The sequence below is a fragment of the Pogoniulus pusillus genome, chromosome 24 (assembly GCF_015220805.1).
Source record: "Pogoniulus pusillus isolate bPogPus1 chromosome 24, bPogPus1.pri, whole genome shotgun sequence".
Taxonomy (NCBI): domain Eukaryota; kingdom Metazoa; phylum Chordata; class Aves; order Piciformes; family Lybiidae; genus Pogoniulus; species Pogoniulus pusillus.
In genome coordinates this window covers 17,363,745-17,381,310 of record NC_087287.1, presented here as the reverse complement: position 1 = coordinate 17,381,310, position 17,566 = coordinate 17,363,745, and the positions used below count along the sequence as shown (strand labels likewise).

At 39.1% G+C, this 17,566-nt stretch overlaps 1 protein-coding gene across 2 annotated transcripts in view; it reads left to right on the top strand.

Annotated features, from left to right (window-relative positions):
• ELP4 (elongator acetyltransferase complex subunit 4) overlaps positions 1 to 17,566 on the top strand; it is a 132,628-nt gene that overhangs the window by 55,064 nt on the left and 59,998 nt on the right. Inside the window, exons 9-10 of one of the 2 annotated variants that reach the window (XM_064163829.1) lie at positions 2,012 to 2,118; positions 8,912 to 8,973. In XM_064163829.1, coding sequence (XP_064019899.1) covers positions 2,012 to 2,118; positions 8,912 to 8,935 — 131 coding nt within the window. In that variant the 3' untranslated portion in view covers positions 8,936 to 8,973. Of the gene's footprint in view, positions 1 to 2,011; positions 2,119 to 8,911; positions 8,974 to 17,566 lie in introns of those variants that run through there. The other variant, XM_064163828.1, reaches the window with a different exon arrangement.

The following is a 17,566-nucleotide window of genomic DNA, read 5'->3' as shown; positions in this document are numbered from 1 at the left end:
CCAGCTAATCTGGAGCCATGCTCTGAGTGTGCATAAATTACAGCTGTTATTATTGCCATACTACTCTAGTTCCATGGAAACCTTGAGTTGAAAGTAAACTGCTTATCCCAACCCTGCTGTAAACATCTGAAAATGAGGCAGCCCTTGCCACAGCAGAACATGGTGTTGAGACACCACTGTGTGTATGCAGGCTGTAATTAATAAATCAGAGCAAAATCTTATTTGACTGTGAAAATAGTACACATTTCATTAGCTGAAAGAGAGGAGAGAAGGGAAAAAAAAAGATGAATGAAAAAGAAACCACGAACAAAAGCTAGAATAATTTGCCTAATTATTTTTCCAACTGTCTCATCGTGCCGTGGCATTTGTTTGTGCTAACATAATTCTGTCAATTTGATGCTCCTTTTCTCAGTGCTGAAGAGATCCTTTGAGACAATGTGTGTTTTTAGCAGTTGTTTCCTGGTTTCCTTTAGAAATGTTTGCTAAATTATTTTTGATCCTACTTTATAAAACATTAGGTGCCAATATGCAGAGCTTTGGAGGGTAACATTCTAAAAACCAGATTTTCTTTTTAATGCTTTTAACTTTGTGGATTCATTTTTTTTTTTTGCTTCAGAATATATTTTAAGATGATTTATTTGCTGTAAATGATGGAAGATTTTTTGACAGTACTCAGGAGGAGTTTGATTAAATTATTGCATCGTTTAATGAGTCCCACCTTAATAATTTTATTAAACTGCCTGCAAGTTTAAGTGGCTGAAAAGTCAATGAAACAACAAAAAGGTTACAGAGTTAAGAGCTGTTCCTTTAATATTTTTTTTTTTTTAGGATATTGTATATACCTCCTGTTCCTGTATATAATAATTGTACTTTGAACACAAAAGCCAAACAAGTTATTCTTATAAGTCACCATTCTGGAGGCAGGGACAGAAGGTTTCAAAGTGTAAGAATCATTTCCTAGCGTCACGGAGATTTTTGGTGCTTAGTACCCATAAAAAATATACTGTTTAAATCAGTTTGATTTTAGGAAGCTTCCTTTCCTTACTCTTCCTTCTAGAAAAACTAAATGAAACCCTGGGGAAAAAAAAAAACCAAACAACCTACTTGCCTCTTTTTAAATTAAGGTTTTAGTGTTTGGGGTTTTTCTCACAGCTGCCGTTTTCCAATACGATGTCATTTCTAAACATTCAGTATTTCCATTTAGACTCTGGCTTTATGAATAGCAAATATAGGCCAGTAATGGAGAAGCCCTGTAGAATTTTCCTGGTTTTCAGATGTAGAAAATCGCCCTTAGGTTGTTCAGAAACTATATTAGGCTGCACAAAAACCATCCAGCGTCCTTGTCAGAAAAAATCAGCTTGAGTTGCAGCTGACAGAATGCAGAGCTTGCAGTGCAGCTAGTACTGTTAAAAAAAAACCCATCTGAACAGCTCCTGCACGAGGAAAAAAACTTCTTTCCCCTGGAATGGCAGAAGGGTTAAAATTTATTGAAAAGCCTGCTCTCGATTGGCATTTTCCAGAAACTTTGGAGAAGTCATTTTCAGGGCACGAAGCGAAGCGGTTCTCATTAGAGCCGCGGTGGTTCTCAGTAACCCATAAGCCTTGTTTTGCTGGCTGCTTACTGGTGCATTTAATAAAATAAAGATCACTCAGTGGTGCCGTGGGCAGCATGCAAGGTGATAGCCATATTTGCTTACTGTAAATACAAGAGAAAATCACACACCAAACCGGCTGTAGTTTTGACAAGTAGTAAGATCCCTCTTTACATCTGTACCTCGGTACCAAAGTGCAATTAGTTTTCCTCGCACAAGGATTTCTGTTTATCTTATTCTGCTTGATTACTTGAGTATAATCGCACCGTTTGCTTCATTGCTCCTGGTAGTAAGCTCCAGTTTAAAAAGGGGAGGATGAGTGTGTGTAAATATACAGAATTCTGCTGCAAGACTCTAATTTATGCATCTGGATGGCAGCGTTTTCTTAATTTTTTTTCCCCCTCCTTTCCTTCCGCAAGGTTTGGTTCACGTACATCAGATTCCTCGGCTTAATAGCTTGATCTGTGATGTGTCAGACACGAAGGACCTTGCTTTTAGACTAAAAAGGAAGCTGTTCACCATCGAGGTAAGAGAAACAGTTTTGTTTCACTATTTAGAACCCAAAAGGTGGAGCTAACCCCATCTCTTACGGTTGGTTTTGTGAGATACATAAAATATACATCAGATGTGGCAAATTCATTTCATTCTGGTCTCGCTGTTCGGAAGGGGGTTAGAAAATACTGTACTGTGCCTTCTAATTAAAAATGTCTCATTTGCTGCTCTAAATCAGTCTGTTATAAATAGTTTATTTTGGTTTAAAATGTACATAGAAAGTAGGCCACAACCTTCAATAACAAAGCGTGACATGTTTCTAAGGATGTCAGGAGCATGTTTAATTAAATGTTAATGACTTGCTCTTACTTGTGTTAGTGGGTGGGAAAGTAGCTACATATTATTACCCCAGTAGAGGGATTTTAATGTATAATGCTGCCTAAAATTGTGTGTGGTATGAGGGATAAGTGTCCTTATCAGTATTCAGAAACCATTTTCTTTGCATTACTGAAATCACCTTTCGCTCTTTTATGTCATTTTAAACACAGTATCATTTACACTAATGTCCTTAAGTAAATTTCCTCCTAAATTTAAACTTTTCTCTGTGACCTTTATGCAGGCAGTCCTGCTAGAAGGCAGCAGTACAAAAGATGTATTTCATTTTAATCTTCCTAAAGAGCAAATGAACATAGCACTATTAAGCAATTAGACCTGATGTATTTATTAACCAAGTAATGCTTGGAGAGAGAAGATGGCTTTTGGGGTGGTAGTCATCGGTACAGTCTGGGCCAATTTTTTTTAACAAAGACATAAAACAGCCAAGCATCCCTGACAAACCATTTTGTTTAATCTCTTTTCAAATGAAAAGCTCTTAAGCAGGCCACTTGTCTTAACTGCTTGAAACCATAAAAAGAGAGAATTGCCACCAATAAATTAGCATATTTTTTACTCCATCACCAAATGATGGTCAATGTGGCTTGGCACTGCTTTGGTGTTTGGGACTTCACCCTTAAGTGACCACTTTGGCCCTTATTTGACCCTCTGCCCTTTTTAGCTGGCCACTTGATAAGGTAACTTAAGGGTTCTCTCTCTTCACTGCCTCCTCCCCTTCACAATTGCAAGTAGCCCTAACCTATAAATCATTGAAAGGGCCCTATCAAGTGACAAATTAAGGTGCCCTCCTCCTAATTAATGGTCATCAATGTCTTTAATTATCTAATCCTATTGAGAGTAGTTAATAGTTAATCAGGCAGCCAGTTCTTCAAGCAGGTCATCTCTGCATGAGTGCTAGAAGTTTGTCAACTAGAGGTATCCTCTTCAGAAGCCACTTAAAGGCAAATACTTGAGGAAGGGCTTTTTTTTAACCCAAGACATTCCTTTATGATGTTTCTCACTTGCCAGAGACTGCGGTTGGTGAAACCAGGCATTGTGAGGTACTAAACCATTTTAACGACTGCTTTTGAGCAGTGGCCAGAAACAAAAACCTCAAAGGCCAGTGCTCAGTTTTAAAATACAAACGTTCTTACTGTTTTCAGAAGGGCAGAGAAGCCTGCACCGCTATTTCACAGCATCAATTCCTTAGAATATTTGGGATTTGTTTCTTTGATACGGACCCTGACTCAGACTAGGGATTTTTTTTCTTTCTGTCAGCTGTATTTGGGGTTCTGATTTGTAATGGGATTCGGAAAGTTAAAACAAACAAAAGAAATCACCTTAGCAGGAGGCTCTGTAAAAGGAACTGAATTAGCTGTGGGGCAAGAGGGATCAGAAGCAGGGGATAGTGGAGCTCCTGAAACAACCTGTTGCCCTAGACATGCGTAGATGAGCCAGTTGTGGAATTTCTCCCTTCATTGCTCAGTTGCAGCCCCTTTTGAATAACTTCAGGTTTTGTTAGAGATATGCACTCTGTAAGCTGAGCTGACACAACCTAGCCCTTATTCGAGCATGTTGGATCGCTGTCCTACTGTGATCTTCCTGTACATGTTTCACAGATCTATATTACCTGTGTTTTTCTTCCTCATACTATTAGGGGAGGCAGACTACAACTAGAGCAATGAGGTCAATAAGAAAATGGAAGCAAGGGAAAATTGAATTAGGAAAGGAGGTGAATATAGCCTTCTGAAGTGGGTTTCTGCATTTAGAATGTGACGAGTCAGCAGTCAGGTTTGGTTCTGGTGGGGAAAACATCCAGCAGCACAACAGTGCCTTACAAGCACCAGTGTGCTTTATACAAAGTACAACTACGTTTATGGCTTCTTTGGTATGCAGCTAAAATGAGAAATGAAAATGTGTTTTGAGTACATTACAGGTTTCTGGAAGCTTAGTTACAGATACAGTCTGGGTACTGACCTCTACTTAAAATGCCACTTTAAAATCAAATTACAGAAGAAAAGTTAGAGATACACAAGTTCTATTTTATAGCAAAATTTCACCCAAAAGGGGCTTTATTACTTCAGGTTTTACTGTTTATAATAAAGGTATGGGACATGGATTTTTCTCATCTCTAGATGGATTACCAGTTAAATAATGCCATGGTTTGGCCCTAATCAGTAAAATAAACTTAAATGTCCAAAACATTTCAGGTTTGTGGGAGGGACTCTTCTTTATAGGCTGCAGAGTCATTTTAACTGTTTCAGTTTTTCTTCTGTCTTCGTCAAAATAAGATTGACTGAAAAGGATCTTTTTTTAAAGCATTCAACGTGATAAATGTTTTTTAATGAGTATTTGAGGGTTTTAATGCACATTTGAGTGTTTTAACAACTATATGAGTGTTTGTTTTCCATTTGCAAATCATGAGATAGACCTTTTCCAGGAAGACTTAGATGTTATGGTAAAAGGTGCAGCAGCTGTACCAAGCTTTCCCAAATCTCCGTGCGTTACTTACCAGCAATATATTATTATAGGCAATATTATCAGCAATCTATGTTATGTGCATACCACTTTAAAGGACACAATTTTGAAGTTAGCCTGTCTAATCCTATTTCTTCCCACTTTGGAATCTTAATTAGAAGGAGATAAAAACCATCATTTGACTAAATTATTGTCTTGAATCTGTAGCAAAAGGTATAATCCGCAATTGGGCCAATTAGTGTACCCCATAGTTAGCTATGCTGAGGCAGGAAACTTGATTAGATCTGACACCAGCCTAGTTCCCACTGTTGTTTTGCCAGGTATGATGGTCAGACTTCAAAGGGCTTGAGGCATCAGCAGGGCAAGGTTTGGAGGCCAGCTTAGGTCCGGTCGCTAATCTCTCTGCTAAAACCACAGCAGCCCTCGCACAAAACAAGCTTACACGACACAATCATGCGGTATTAAAGTTTGGGTTGAGTCATGCCAATTTGCCTTTGATTTTCTGATGATTGACTAAAAGATGGCTACATGACTAGACACATACTGAAAGTTTACTGATTAGGTAAGTTCCCCAAATATTTGAAATATTTTTTGATTTCTCAGCTAAATGATATGACAACCTGTTCCTCTTAGTGAAACTTTGCAGCTGGGTTGTCCTGCAAGTTCTTTTTTGTTTGCTTTGCAGCTCTGGCTGGAAGCTTTCTCACTGTTTGATAAGTTTTGTGGGAATGTTATGTTCATAGTCAGATCTGCTAAAACTTCATCTTTGTTCTTCCAAAGCATCCCCTATAAAATCTAAAGGAATCCATGCCTAAATTTAATTTATTCACTCCCTGAACTTTCTAAGGAAACATCTTTATTATTTAGCTAGATTTACAATTACAGCCAGGGAATTTCCTCTTAATTATTTTCCACCTAACCATTGAGTAAAGCACTATTCCATGGCTGTGATTACATAAGTGTTCCTTTCTTTTGCAGTCTGATTTGTTGAAATATTGCAGTAACAGTGACATGTTTCCATTCTGAGAAAAGCCTAGGGCTGCTTTAGTATCATTCCAAATGATTGAAATTGCCATCTTGCTGACTTTCCCTTGGGCAGCTTAAGGCCTGTTTACTTTTGTATTTGTTTCACATGTTCCCTCTGAGTTTGGCTGGCAGGACATCATTACCTGGTTTGACAAGACAGTTGGAGAAGATTCATATTTGATTAACTCTCTTTGTTACTGTCTGGTCAGCATAAACCCCCTGAAATTATGTATTTACAGATGAAAACTTTTGATAAATTCAGATAAATGTTTGCAAGTAGGAAAGTTTCTGAGGTTTGGGGCTTCTTCCCTAGTTTTGCTTTTAGGTTTTGTAAGTCTTTGGGTAGCAATAGTTCACAGTATAGAGAATAAGCTTTTTCCTACTTGTGTGATATGGTTTGTCTATTAAGTACTTATTGTGAGGTTTTATTGTTTAATTTTTTTTAATCAGTACCCAAGAACCAAGTAATGTGACTCTCTTTTTAATGGCTATAGAACACCTGTGCAAGCCTAAATCTAAATCTTTAAAAGCCAGCTCAGTTTGAAGCCAAATGTCATATACTGTAGAAAGAATTGTCACACAGTGACATACATTTCCAGAGCTTAATGGATGAGTTCAGAAGGCTCTTTTTTTCTGAGAGGTGTTTCCTATCAGGAAGATAAGAAAGTCATATTTAGAGGAGCTCTCTGGCAGAGAAGTTGCTGGCTCCTCAGTGGCAGGCCGATAGAGTATGGTGCTGTGGAGCACTCTGCAGTGCATTCTCCCTAGAGGTGAATGCTGGAATAAAAGGTTATGTCTTACTCAACAGTAATGGAGTCCATAGAGTTGTTGGTTGTTTTTTTTTTAATGTGATTCCAAAGAAGTTAAATATTGTCCTTTCTTCATCTATCAATATAGCATTATAAGAAAATTAATGATTGCCAACTTAAGCAAGACTTAGGAGCAGCACCAGATGCTGGGGGGGGTGTGTGTTATGTGGTCAGCATTGGTATTTGGAAGAAGATTTTAAATTCTTTTCTTCTAAGACAGTGAATTTGGCAATTAAAACCAGAAAGTATGTCTGAAATCTCTGTATTTCTTTTAATTCTATCTCTTTGGTTATTTTCTACAGATTATATTGTTGTAAACTTATTTGCAAAGCAATAGTTAGCCACTGCTATAGATTATTTACCAGAACAGATGGGTAAGACCAATGCAGAACTGATGTCTGCAGTGCTTTACTGTGGTATTAACGTAGCCCAAGTTTGGTCTTAAGTGACTCAGGAGATGATAATGTCACTGAGTGCCAGAACTGTGCTCCTGGAAACATTTTGTAGTTATTCATTAAATCCATCAAGAACAGATACAGATGTAATGGGTTAGGATTGTTTGTGAGCTATTTCTTCAGGAGGGACAAATCAACCCTGTCACCAGTACCTAGGGGATCAGCATATATTTAAAATTCCCACACTGATTTCTGTATTAGTGAGATTAGACAGTGTCCACTGTATTTATAATATCACTTCCTAAAGGCTTCTTCCAAGAGAATTTGAAGCAGCCTTTATTAATGACTCACCCAAATCTTGATTATAGCTCACTGATATTTGTCAAGTTGCGTAATTTTGCCAATAAGCAAAAGCATTTGAATGAATGAACTATTTTAGGCACTATTTTAACAAGAAGAATCTGTGAGCCTGAGGGCTGACCAAATTTCAGGAAGTTCTGTAGCAATCAGTCAGTAGAATGCCAAAATGGATTCTCATCCTCTGAACTTCACACAGTGTCACACCAAAGCTAATGCATGCTACACAGTGCATGTTGTAAGAAAGCACCTTCATATATAGATAAAAGCAACTCTGCATTTTAAGCCAAAGCACCAGTAGCATGACAAGACTTGACCCTATGTTAGGGCCTTACAGCCTCAGAATGGAACCTACTTTTAGCAAGCCAGAGAGTCACACGATTGTCACTGGCTGGTTGCGCAGTGCCTGAAGCAAGGATAAAACTTTATATGTATTGCTAGTTCAGAGATGAGACACAACTTCTCTGAAGTGTTACAGAAGGTGTATTTCTTCATTTTTCTGATGTGATAAAATCTTTGGGGTCTTTCATCTCCATATATTTGAGAACACAAGTGCACTTGAGGGTGCTTGGTACTTGGAAAACTTCTCTTTCTTCTCAGCCTGCCTTGACTAGAAAGCATCATACCTGTCAAACTCTAGTACTGGATGCTCCACTCCAGTTCAGGGACCCAAGTGCAGGGAACTCTGCATATAAAATTAAACTTTCTGGCTGAGAGAGGTTAAACATTGTAATAAAATTCAGCTGAAATTTATGCCAGTCAAACCACTGTTGCACTGATTTTTCCTGTCCATTTCCCCATGATATTAATAAAGACATTACTGCTGGCTTATTTAAATATAGATCAAAAGGTAGTAATTATAGCACCATATTATTTTCTTAATCTAAACTGAATAATGCTGCAAAAAGATTCTCCCACAAATCTAATTCTGTTACAATTCCAAGCTGCATTCTGCATTATTTCATCTAGTAGCCAGTTCAGGTTCTCTTTACCTGGTACGGTGTACTTCACTGAATTGTTTTGTCAGATGCTGTCAAGCCAACCTACCATTGTTAAAGAAAATCAAACTAAATCATTTTGGCATGAGCCTTCCAGGAATAAGGCACAGAATATGAAGGGTTTGATGAAATCAAAGATTTGATTTCAGTATTGTAAAAGACTGCCTGTCAAAAATGTATTACATTCTTTCAAACAAGTTTGAATAAATAAACGTCTTTAAAACTGTGACAGTACCATTTTAGATAAAGTTTTGGGAGAGATTTTTAAATCAGAATAAGTTGAGGTAGAACAATACTTGAAGTGCTCCTGCTTAAAAGAAGAAAAAAAAAATCCTCTGAATGCTAATGGGGAATAGAACTGAACTCTGGTAAGAAGATTTTTTTTTTTGCAGTATATGGAATTACCAAAAACATAAAGGTTGTGAATGTGGCAAAAGAATTGATTTGGTAATGTCACCTTCTCATTGTGTAATACTGGATAATGGATATGAAATGACTTCAATGTTCTGAAGATGAGTACAGGAAGGTACTGTTAACTTTTAGTTTGCATATGAAGATTTGTAAGAGCCTGAAATTTATTTCCCAGTTAATTTTGGTTTATGGGTTGCTTGACATTATAAGAGTATAACGCGAGGGCTCCGCTCAGTTTTTCACAGTGTGAACACTTATAATGCAGTACATCTGCAGTTCCTTGTCAGTAAACAGAACTCATACATTTAAACAAATAATTATGTTGTTTAGAAATATTTATACCATAATTGTGTTCTCGCAATGGAAGGACATGCAACAAAGCCATTAATGCAATTAAAGGTCACTTGTGCATATTGTAATGGACTGCTCATTCACAGGGTCTGTGTTAAGGGTCAGTGCTGCAGCATGAAATGGATTGGCCTTGTTCAGTCTGTAAATAAATAGGTCAACTTATCTTGCATTTGGTAGACAAAGTAGCTGACATATTCCCACTTTCTTAGCGTTAGAGAACAGGTAAGCGGAAGAGATGTTTCATTAAAACGTTGATTGGTAAAGATTAAAAAACTTCAGCTGCAAGGATTATATTTGTCACTGAAGTCAAAGTGCTTTTTAAACAAAAGTCTGCAGGTATAAGTTGTAAGGATATTGATGGTGAGTTATTAAAGAAGCAGAGAGTACTAAGCAACACATTCACAGTTCTCAGCAGGAGCAAGTACCTCCATTAAATGCACCTTAACACACCATCACATTTAAATAAGAATACTGTGTTTCATAGTACCTTCTCACTTTTGGATGGCAATCATGCCATTACATGATGAAACAGATCTCTGCATTTCATATATCTCTGTTAAAAAAAGGGAAGGTAAAGATTTAAGCTTACAGAAGTCACATTTCCTCAGCCACAGCCTGTATCATACATGAACCTCATTGAGATGAATTGAAGCAGAAGTTCAGAGCTGTTAAGGAAAAGTTAATAGAATGACTTTGCATCTCCACATGGAAATTGGGCATCCACCTAGATCTTGTCTTAATGCTATTTGTTATGCTTTGGGTTATTGATATTTGGGCAGAAAGTCATTCAAAGTTCTCTGTAAACTAGGAAACTGCAAGATAAGATTGGATTGAATTACAGAGTACCTTTTATTTTGGTATTCCTGGCCAAGAGAAGTGTGCAAAAAATCGATTGCTATAAGAAAAGTGGCCTAAGATATAAACTTAGATTTTGGTTGTGCTATCTTTATTGCTCCCTCTTTTATAGTTGTTATAGAAGCATGGTTTTATTTTCTTCAAAATTTGAGGTTTTTTGGTTGTATGGGTTTAGAGGATTCTCTTACCATACACAGCACAATTCCAAGTTGTTCATTGCGTGTTAAAACCTAACAGCTTTTGAAATACCAATCTCTGAGAAGAAAAATATTATTTATTGCATTAAAATATTTCTGGCCAGCTTAACTTTAATATTAACCTCCTTCAGAATAATTGCTTGAATTTGAATGACATTGCCAAGTAACATTAACAGTTCAGCTCCCTCTTTCCTCATTCCTTCAGAAGCAAGCAAGCAATAATTGTATAGTGTTGTACAATAACTAAAGCTTTGTATTGATGTCCATTAATACATGAAAAAGAGAATTTGGATGCCAGCTTACACCAGAAGACAGTTTGACTTTCAGAAAACAGCTGGTAGTGCTTGCTGAAAGTAATTCCCTTTAAATGCCTCATTTCAAGTAGTTGAAGTTTGGGAAACCTATGGTTTGATCTCTTCTTCTTCCTTTACCCTACTTAAGTGTGTTATAGCAAAAATTGCTGCAGAGTTTTCACTGGGACATTCATAAAATCCATGTATTTGCACAGAAGTTACCACATTAAAGCACTAATCTTTGGGCAGTATGTCTGCTTGAGTCACGTTTAAAGGTAAAAGTAGAAAACAAAAATAGAGAACTGTTTATCACTTTTAAATGGGAGGATGCGGCTGATGCTGTGCAAGAGAAATCAATCTCAGCTTGCATCCAAACCAGTGCTTGCTATCCTTAAAGTAACCTCACTGCTTAATATTTGAGCTTTGAAGATCTGTAGCAGTCTCTGCTACAGGGCTGTGCATTCACTTTTTCTGTAAAGACTGGGTTTATGTGACTTGCCTACGAATGTTTGAGGTAGACAACTTGGCCATGGTAGCTGAGTCTTGAAGGGATTTCTGAAGTCTCTTTTATATACCCAGAATCTGCTGGGGGGTTGAATATTTTTGAGCATGCACCCTTACTTGTTTTTATTTGCAAACTTACACAGGATTAGATAAACAAGAGGAAACTCTGGACAGAAACACACCACTTTTTATCATATTAGAGTGGGAAAGAGTAAGCTGAGGAAGACCCTATTCTGTTATTTTTGGCTGAAGCATGTAGCTGTCCTGAATGGGCAGTGTTCACTTGCAGATTGGGAGTAGGAACCAAATAGAGTATGGTGAAGTTGTGCTCTCAGGACTGAGCAAAGATAGTCTGCTCATAGATGTAGCCACTGCTTGTACCCATCTTATATACTGTATTTGTGATGCATGGTTAAAAAGCCATTCCTTAGCCACTTGATCTGCTGTATGTAACTAACTGAGCGGTATTTCATTTTCAGTGCTTTATTATGTGGTGCTATCCACTGGTCACCTCTCTTCTCTCAGTGATTTATTAGGGATTTAGTCATCTGTTGCTCAATCAATAAACACTTCAGTATCTTAAGTTAATTGACTCAAGTCTGAAATCTAAAGCCCCCAAAACAATATCATATACTTCTTAATCAGTACTTCTCACCTTTCAAAATAAAGCTTTATCATTCTGGTTGGATGACAAGTTTCCAATGCTGCCTCAAATGCTCTTTCATAAACCTTTTGCTACCAGAGAGTAGTGTGACAGGATTTATGTGAGCTCTTGCTGCTGTAACATAGGGGGAAATGGTTCTCCTGTTAGTATAAATTTGCTAAGAGCCACAAGCCAGTACTTACTTTCTAATTCTTGTAGCTGTTAAAGTAAGGAATTAATAAAAAGGAAATGTAATATTTGGTTTGTATTTAGATCTGCTCCTCAGCAGTAGCATAGCCATGGGCTGTTTGTGCTTGGTCTACATCATCTAGACTAAAAATAGCCTCCCTGTCATTTTATTGGCAGAGTTTTAGCTACTCCTTTAATTCTGTTTAAAAATGAATAGAGAGAAAGACAGCATAAATAATGAATGTGTGCAGATCTTCCAGTAAGTAACTAAAAGGAGATTCCTGATGCTTTGAAGGGCTGTAGAGATAAATGGATTTCACATTTTGCTTAAGTAAAGAGGCTTGTTGTAAATTGCCATCATCCTTATATGTGTTTGGTTAATTTTTGTGTTTGTATTTGGATCATTACAACAGCTACTTGTAAATATCTAGGCATTAACATATATTTGTTTTGTTACCATCATGCTTAGGTTTTGGGTTTTTTTAGGTTTACTTTAGATTTTAATAAGGAATTACTCACGAGGGACTTCATTTCTCATCAGTCAAATAGAAAGCCACTTTATTTCTAATTCTGCTTTTTAAAATGTGAGTTTTTGTAGACTAAGAAGACAAATCACTACTGTCTGTTAAAATCCTGAGCAGTATGTTATGGTTTGTTACAGTTTGGGGTTATTAAATCTGTAGAAATAGTGAAGGAAGAATTTGCTTGAAACGTGGACTACTTTGGATCTTCCCAAACCGCAATTACAGTATGGAGCACACAAAGTTTTGTGATGGATTTCTGTCTGTGTTGTTTTTCTGCAGACCTGAAAAGGTGTTCTGGCTTTGGGAAAAGCCATGAGAGTTAGATCCAGGTTACTGAAACACCCCCAAACCTACTGAGGACAATTTTTGTTGTGTTTATAGAGTAAGGCTCTAAGTTTAGAAGGGTTGCAGCGTAACAATTTCATCAGTGGATTACTTACAGCCTTATCTAAAAAGCACTTATACTGCATGTAGTCTGAACTCAAACTTACAGACATAACATAATCTCTTCTGCTTTTGCCTCTCTTCTCTTGGTCATCTCCACCATGCCATGTATTTGCATCTTATTCTGCACATTCAGTTTCTTGCTGGGGCTGTTTGTGCGCACACAGATAGGTGTATCGGGAAGAGCTTTTTGTAGCATTTATTTGGGGTTTGTTCTTTTATGTTTCTCAGGTTTGTGTTTAATTGTTACTTTATTAATTGATCCAGCAAATTAGCATTTATTGAAGGTGCAGTAAGAGAAGATATGCTTGAAAGTAAGTTATGTTAACTACTGCTTCTGCGGAAGGTTGTGTTGGTACAGATGAGATGATAAAAAGAGAAATGATCTGTGTTGCAGAAGTAAAGTGAGTAGTTGCATTGCATCAGTTGCAAGTGTGTAGTATTGACCTAGAAGGGTATCAGTCTTCAGAACCAATAATCAGAATGGGATATTTACTGGCAAAGATGAAGCATAGATAGAGAATTGTTATGTGTACAGTCTAGACATCTGGTAAAAATACTTAGAAATATTTGAGCCATCCAGAACTAGCCAGAGATGATTTTTGTCCAAAGAAGTATCACTGTTTCTGTGAAATGTCTATTCAAACTATTTTCTGAGTACTTTTAAAGCTGCTTTTTATTTTCTTCCCAAGAAGAGGAAGTACAGTTCTGTACAAAGTGACATTCCTAAGAGCTTAACCGTTCTCAGCATAGTAAAACTAATGTAGAATTACTTCCTATCTTGAAAAATCAAACCAGCTATTCTTATTCCGAGTTTCACCTAATATATTGTTCCGTATGGTTGTATGATAAACACATTATTCCTTGAACAGGAATTAAGAGCAAAGCTGCCAGGAAGGGGTTTTGTTGTCAGAGTAGTTCCCGCCTCATGTTTTGTAAGAGATTTCATGGTCCCATTGTAAAGAGTGGATGATTTAAAACGTGTTCCCAAGATAAACTTTCCCATTGTCATTAATGAGGATGGATAATACTGAGTGACAAGTGCATTAGGAATGACACAGAAAGAGCTGTTAGATTTGTCAGAGCATATCACTTCAGGCAATGAAACTTGAGGACATTCTCTTTTAGCAATGTTTTGCTATTTATTAGAGACCGAAGGATTGTGATTGCTCACACAGGTGGATTTTACTGCCTCCTTCATTAAATATTTAGGTAAATTTGCAAAGGTAAAGGTGATAAATATGACCATTATACTGCACTGTGAGGGTGCCAATGGTTGCTTTGCTTGCATACAACTCAGCCCCACAAATATACCTTTTCTTTGCTTATGTGGTGGGCAGCTTTTAATTTGCAATGTTTCCACTCAAAGCGAATGTTGAAAGTTACATAATAAGAACTGCTCCGTACTGCCATAGTGAAGCTGGTGGGGAAAAGAAGCTTAAAATTAGGATGCCATACATGTAATTTACATTGAGTTGAAAAATCATCTTTCTCCACAGAGAAGGACTTTTTAAACATTTATCTCTGAATAGTTAATAATTTATGACTTTTTCTGGCGTCCAAACCCTTTCCAAACTACAACATGCCTATCAGTTTCCATTTTGAACATGCAATTGGTCACTTTTTCGCCTTGATTCATCTTGCCTGGCTGCCAACCAAATTTTGCCTCTGTGTACCTTCTTGACACTAATAATGACTGAGTTTCTGTTCGTTTGCGTGCAAGATTTCCCAAGCGGCAGTTTGGGGCTGGGCTAAACTATCTATCATGATTGCATACAACTAATCTGCCTCAACCAAACCACCCAATGATTGAAATTACATTTGACAATCACCTCTCCTTGGCGTGCCTGAGGTGAACATAGCTACAGACCATCCCCGGAAGGGCATAGCAACTCCTCCATATGTTGGGGAGGATCCTTTTATCTGTGTCAAGAGACTTTTAGCAAAGCATGTATAGGCAGAGATTTTTCCCTTAGTCTTCCTTGTTTTCCCATGCAGAGATACAGGCTGGGGTCGGAGTGGCTGGAGAGCAGCCAGGCAGAGAGGGATCTGGGGGTACTGATTGATACCTGCCTGAACATGAGCCAGCAGTGTGCCCAGGTGGCCAAGAGAGCCAATGGCATCCTGGCCTACATCGGGAATGGTGTGGTCAGCAGGAGCAGGGAGGTCATTCTGCCCCTGTACTCTGCCCTGGTTAGACCACACCTTGAGTACTGTGTTCAGTTCTGGGCCCCCCAGTTTAGGAGGGACATTGAGATGCTTGAGCATGTCCAGAGAAGGGCGACGAGGCTGGGGAGAGGCCTTGAGCACAGCCCTGTGAGGAGAGGCTGAGGGAGCTGGGATTGGTTAGCCTGGAGAGGAGGAGGCTCAGGGATGACCTTGTTGCTGTCTACAACTACCTGAAGGGTGGTTGTGACCAGGAGGAGGTTGCTCTCTTCTCTCAGGTGGCCAGCACCAGAACAAGAGGACACAGCCTCAGGCTGTGCCAGGGGAAATTTAGGCTTGAGGTGAGGAGAAAGTTCTTCCCTGAGAGAGTCATTGGACACTGGAATGGGCTGCCTGGGGAGGTGGTGGAGTCACCGTCCCTGGGGCACTTCAAGGCAAGGTTGGACGTGGCACTTGGTGCCATGGTCTGGCCTTGAGCTCTGTGGTAAAGGGTTGGACTTGATGATCTGTGAGGTCTCTTCCAACCCTGATGATACTGTGAATACTGTGAATACAGATGCTTGGCCGCTGCTTTCTCCTAACCAAAAGCATTTTGGAGGTTGTGAAGTGTTTTTTCTGATTTTAATTCAGTAAAACTGTGTAAACTCTTTCCCTGAGGTAGACCAGTGTGAAGTTGGCTGTCCAGGAGATTAAAAATTCAAGAGCTATTTAAAACGTCATGTACTGTTTGTTGCAATGTTATGCTACTGAGAGAGCAGTGAGGTGACGTAGTCCTAGGCAAACAGCAGACAAGCCTCCTGTTGCTGCACTGGCCTTTACCAAACCTTACCCCTGCTTGGAGTATTTGGGTGAGACAGAACCTCAGAAAGAATGACAAAGCAAAATCTGCTTCTCTCCTACAAGCCTTTTCTTTCTTTTGCAAATTGTGAATTTATGCCTATTGTGTATGCTTACTGCTTTGAAAAGCTGCCTGCACAAGTATGATCTGACAAAACAGACCTTTTATTTCTGGGTAAGAGTACCAGAATGTTTACTCTGGATACTCTTTACAGGAAAAAGCTTTCTAGGATTGCTTTTTACTAAATACTGTCTTTTGGTATGAGGTCACTTTTGTCATAACATTTTAAGTTATAGCTTATGTCACCTGGAGTGCTACTTTTATTATGATGAGCTTCACCAGATATGGTTCATAGAATCATAGAATCAACCAGGTTGGAAGAGACCTCCAAGATCAGCTAGTCCAAACTATCACCCAGCCCTAGCCAGTCAACTAGACCATGGCACTAAGTGCCTCATCCAGGCTTTGCTTGAACACCTCCAGGGATGGTGACTCCACCACCTCCCTGGGCAGCCCATTCCAATGCCAATCACTCTCTCTGGGAAGAACTTCCTCCTAACATCCAGCCTAGACCTCCCCCAGCACAACTTGAGACTGTGTCCCCTTGTTCTATTGGTGGTTGTCTGGGAGAAGAGACCAACCCCACCTGGCTGCTACAACGTCCCTTCAGGTAGTTGTAGACAGCAATGAGGTCCCCCATGAGCCTCCCCTTCTCCAGGCTGCACACCCCCAGCTTCCTCAGCCTCTCCTCATAGGGTTTGTGCTCCAGGCCTTTCACCAGCCTTGTTGACCATAGTTAGTTAATTTGTTCCAAATTTCTGTGTAGTTGGGGTAATAAAATTCTGTTTCTAGGGAGATAATTTGCCATTTTCTGCTGTAGTTCGAATATATTGAGTTGGAAGTTAAACTGTTTTCATAGAATCATAGGTTGGAAAAAACCTTCAAGATCATTGAGCTTGTAGCCATTCATTGCAGTACTCCATTCACAACAGTCATCATGATTAATGTCCCCTGGTGAGGTCATATTCTGGGCTCCCCAGTTTGAGAAGGACAGGGAACTTCTTGAAAAGGTACAGCAAAGGGCTACAGAGATGATTAGGGGTTTAGGACATCTGTCTCATGGAGAAAGGCTAAGGGACTTAGGTCTTTTTAGACCAGAGGAGAAAAGACTGAGAGGGTTACCTGTCAATTGTTGTAGACAGCAGTGAGGCTCAGGGGTGACCTTATTGCTGTCTACAACTACCTGAGGGGAGGTTGTGGCCAGGAGGAGGTTGCTCTCTTCTCTCAGGTGGCCAGCACCAGAACAAGAGGACACAGCCTCAAGCTACGCCAGGGGAGATTTAGGCTGGAGGTGAGGAGAAAGTTCTTCCCTGAGAGAGTCATTGGACACTGGAATGGGCTGCCCGGGGAGGTGGTGGAGTCGCCGTCCCTGGAGCTGTTCAAGGCAGGATTGGACGTGGCACTTGGTGCCATGGTCTGGCCTTGAGCTCTGTGGTAAAGGGTTGGACTTGATGATCTATGAGGTCTCTTCCAACCTTGGTGATACTGTGATACTGTGATGCTGATAAATACTTAAAGGGTGGATGTCAGGAGGATGGAGCCTTCTCAGTGGCACAGGACAAGAGGTAGCAG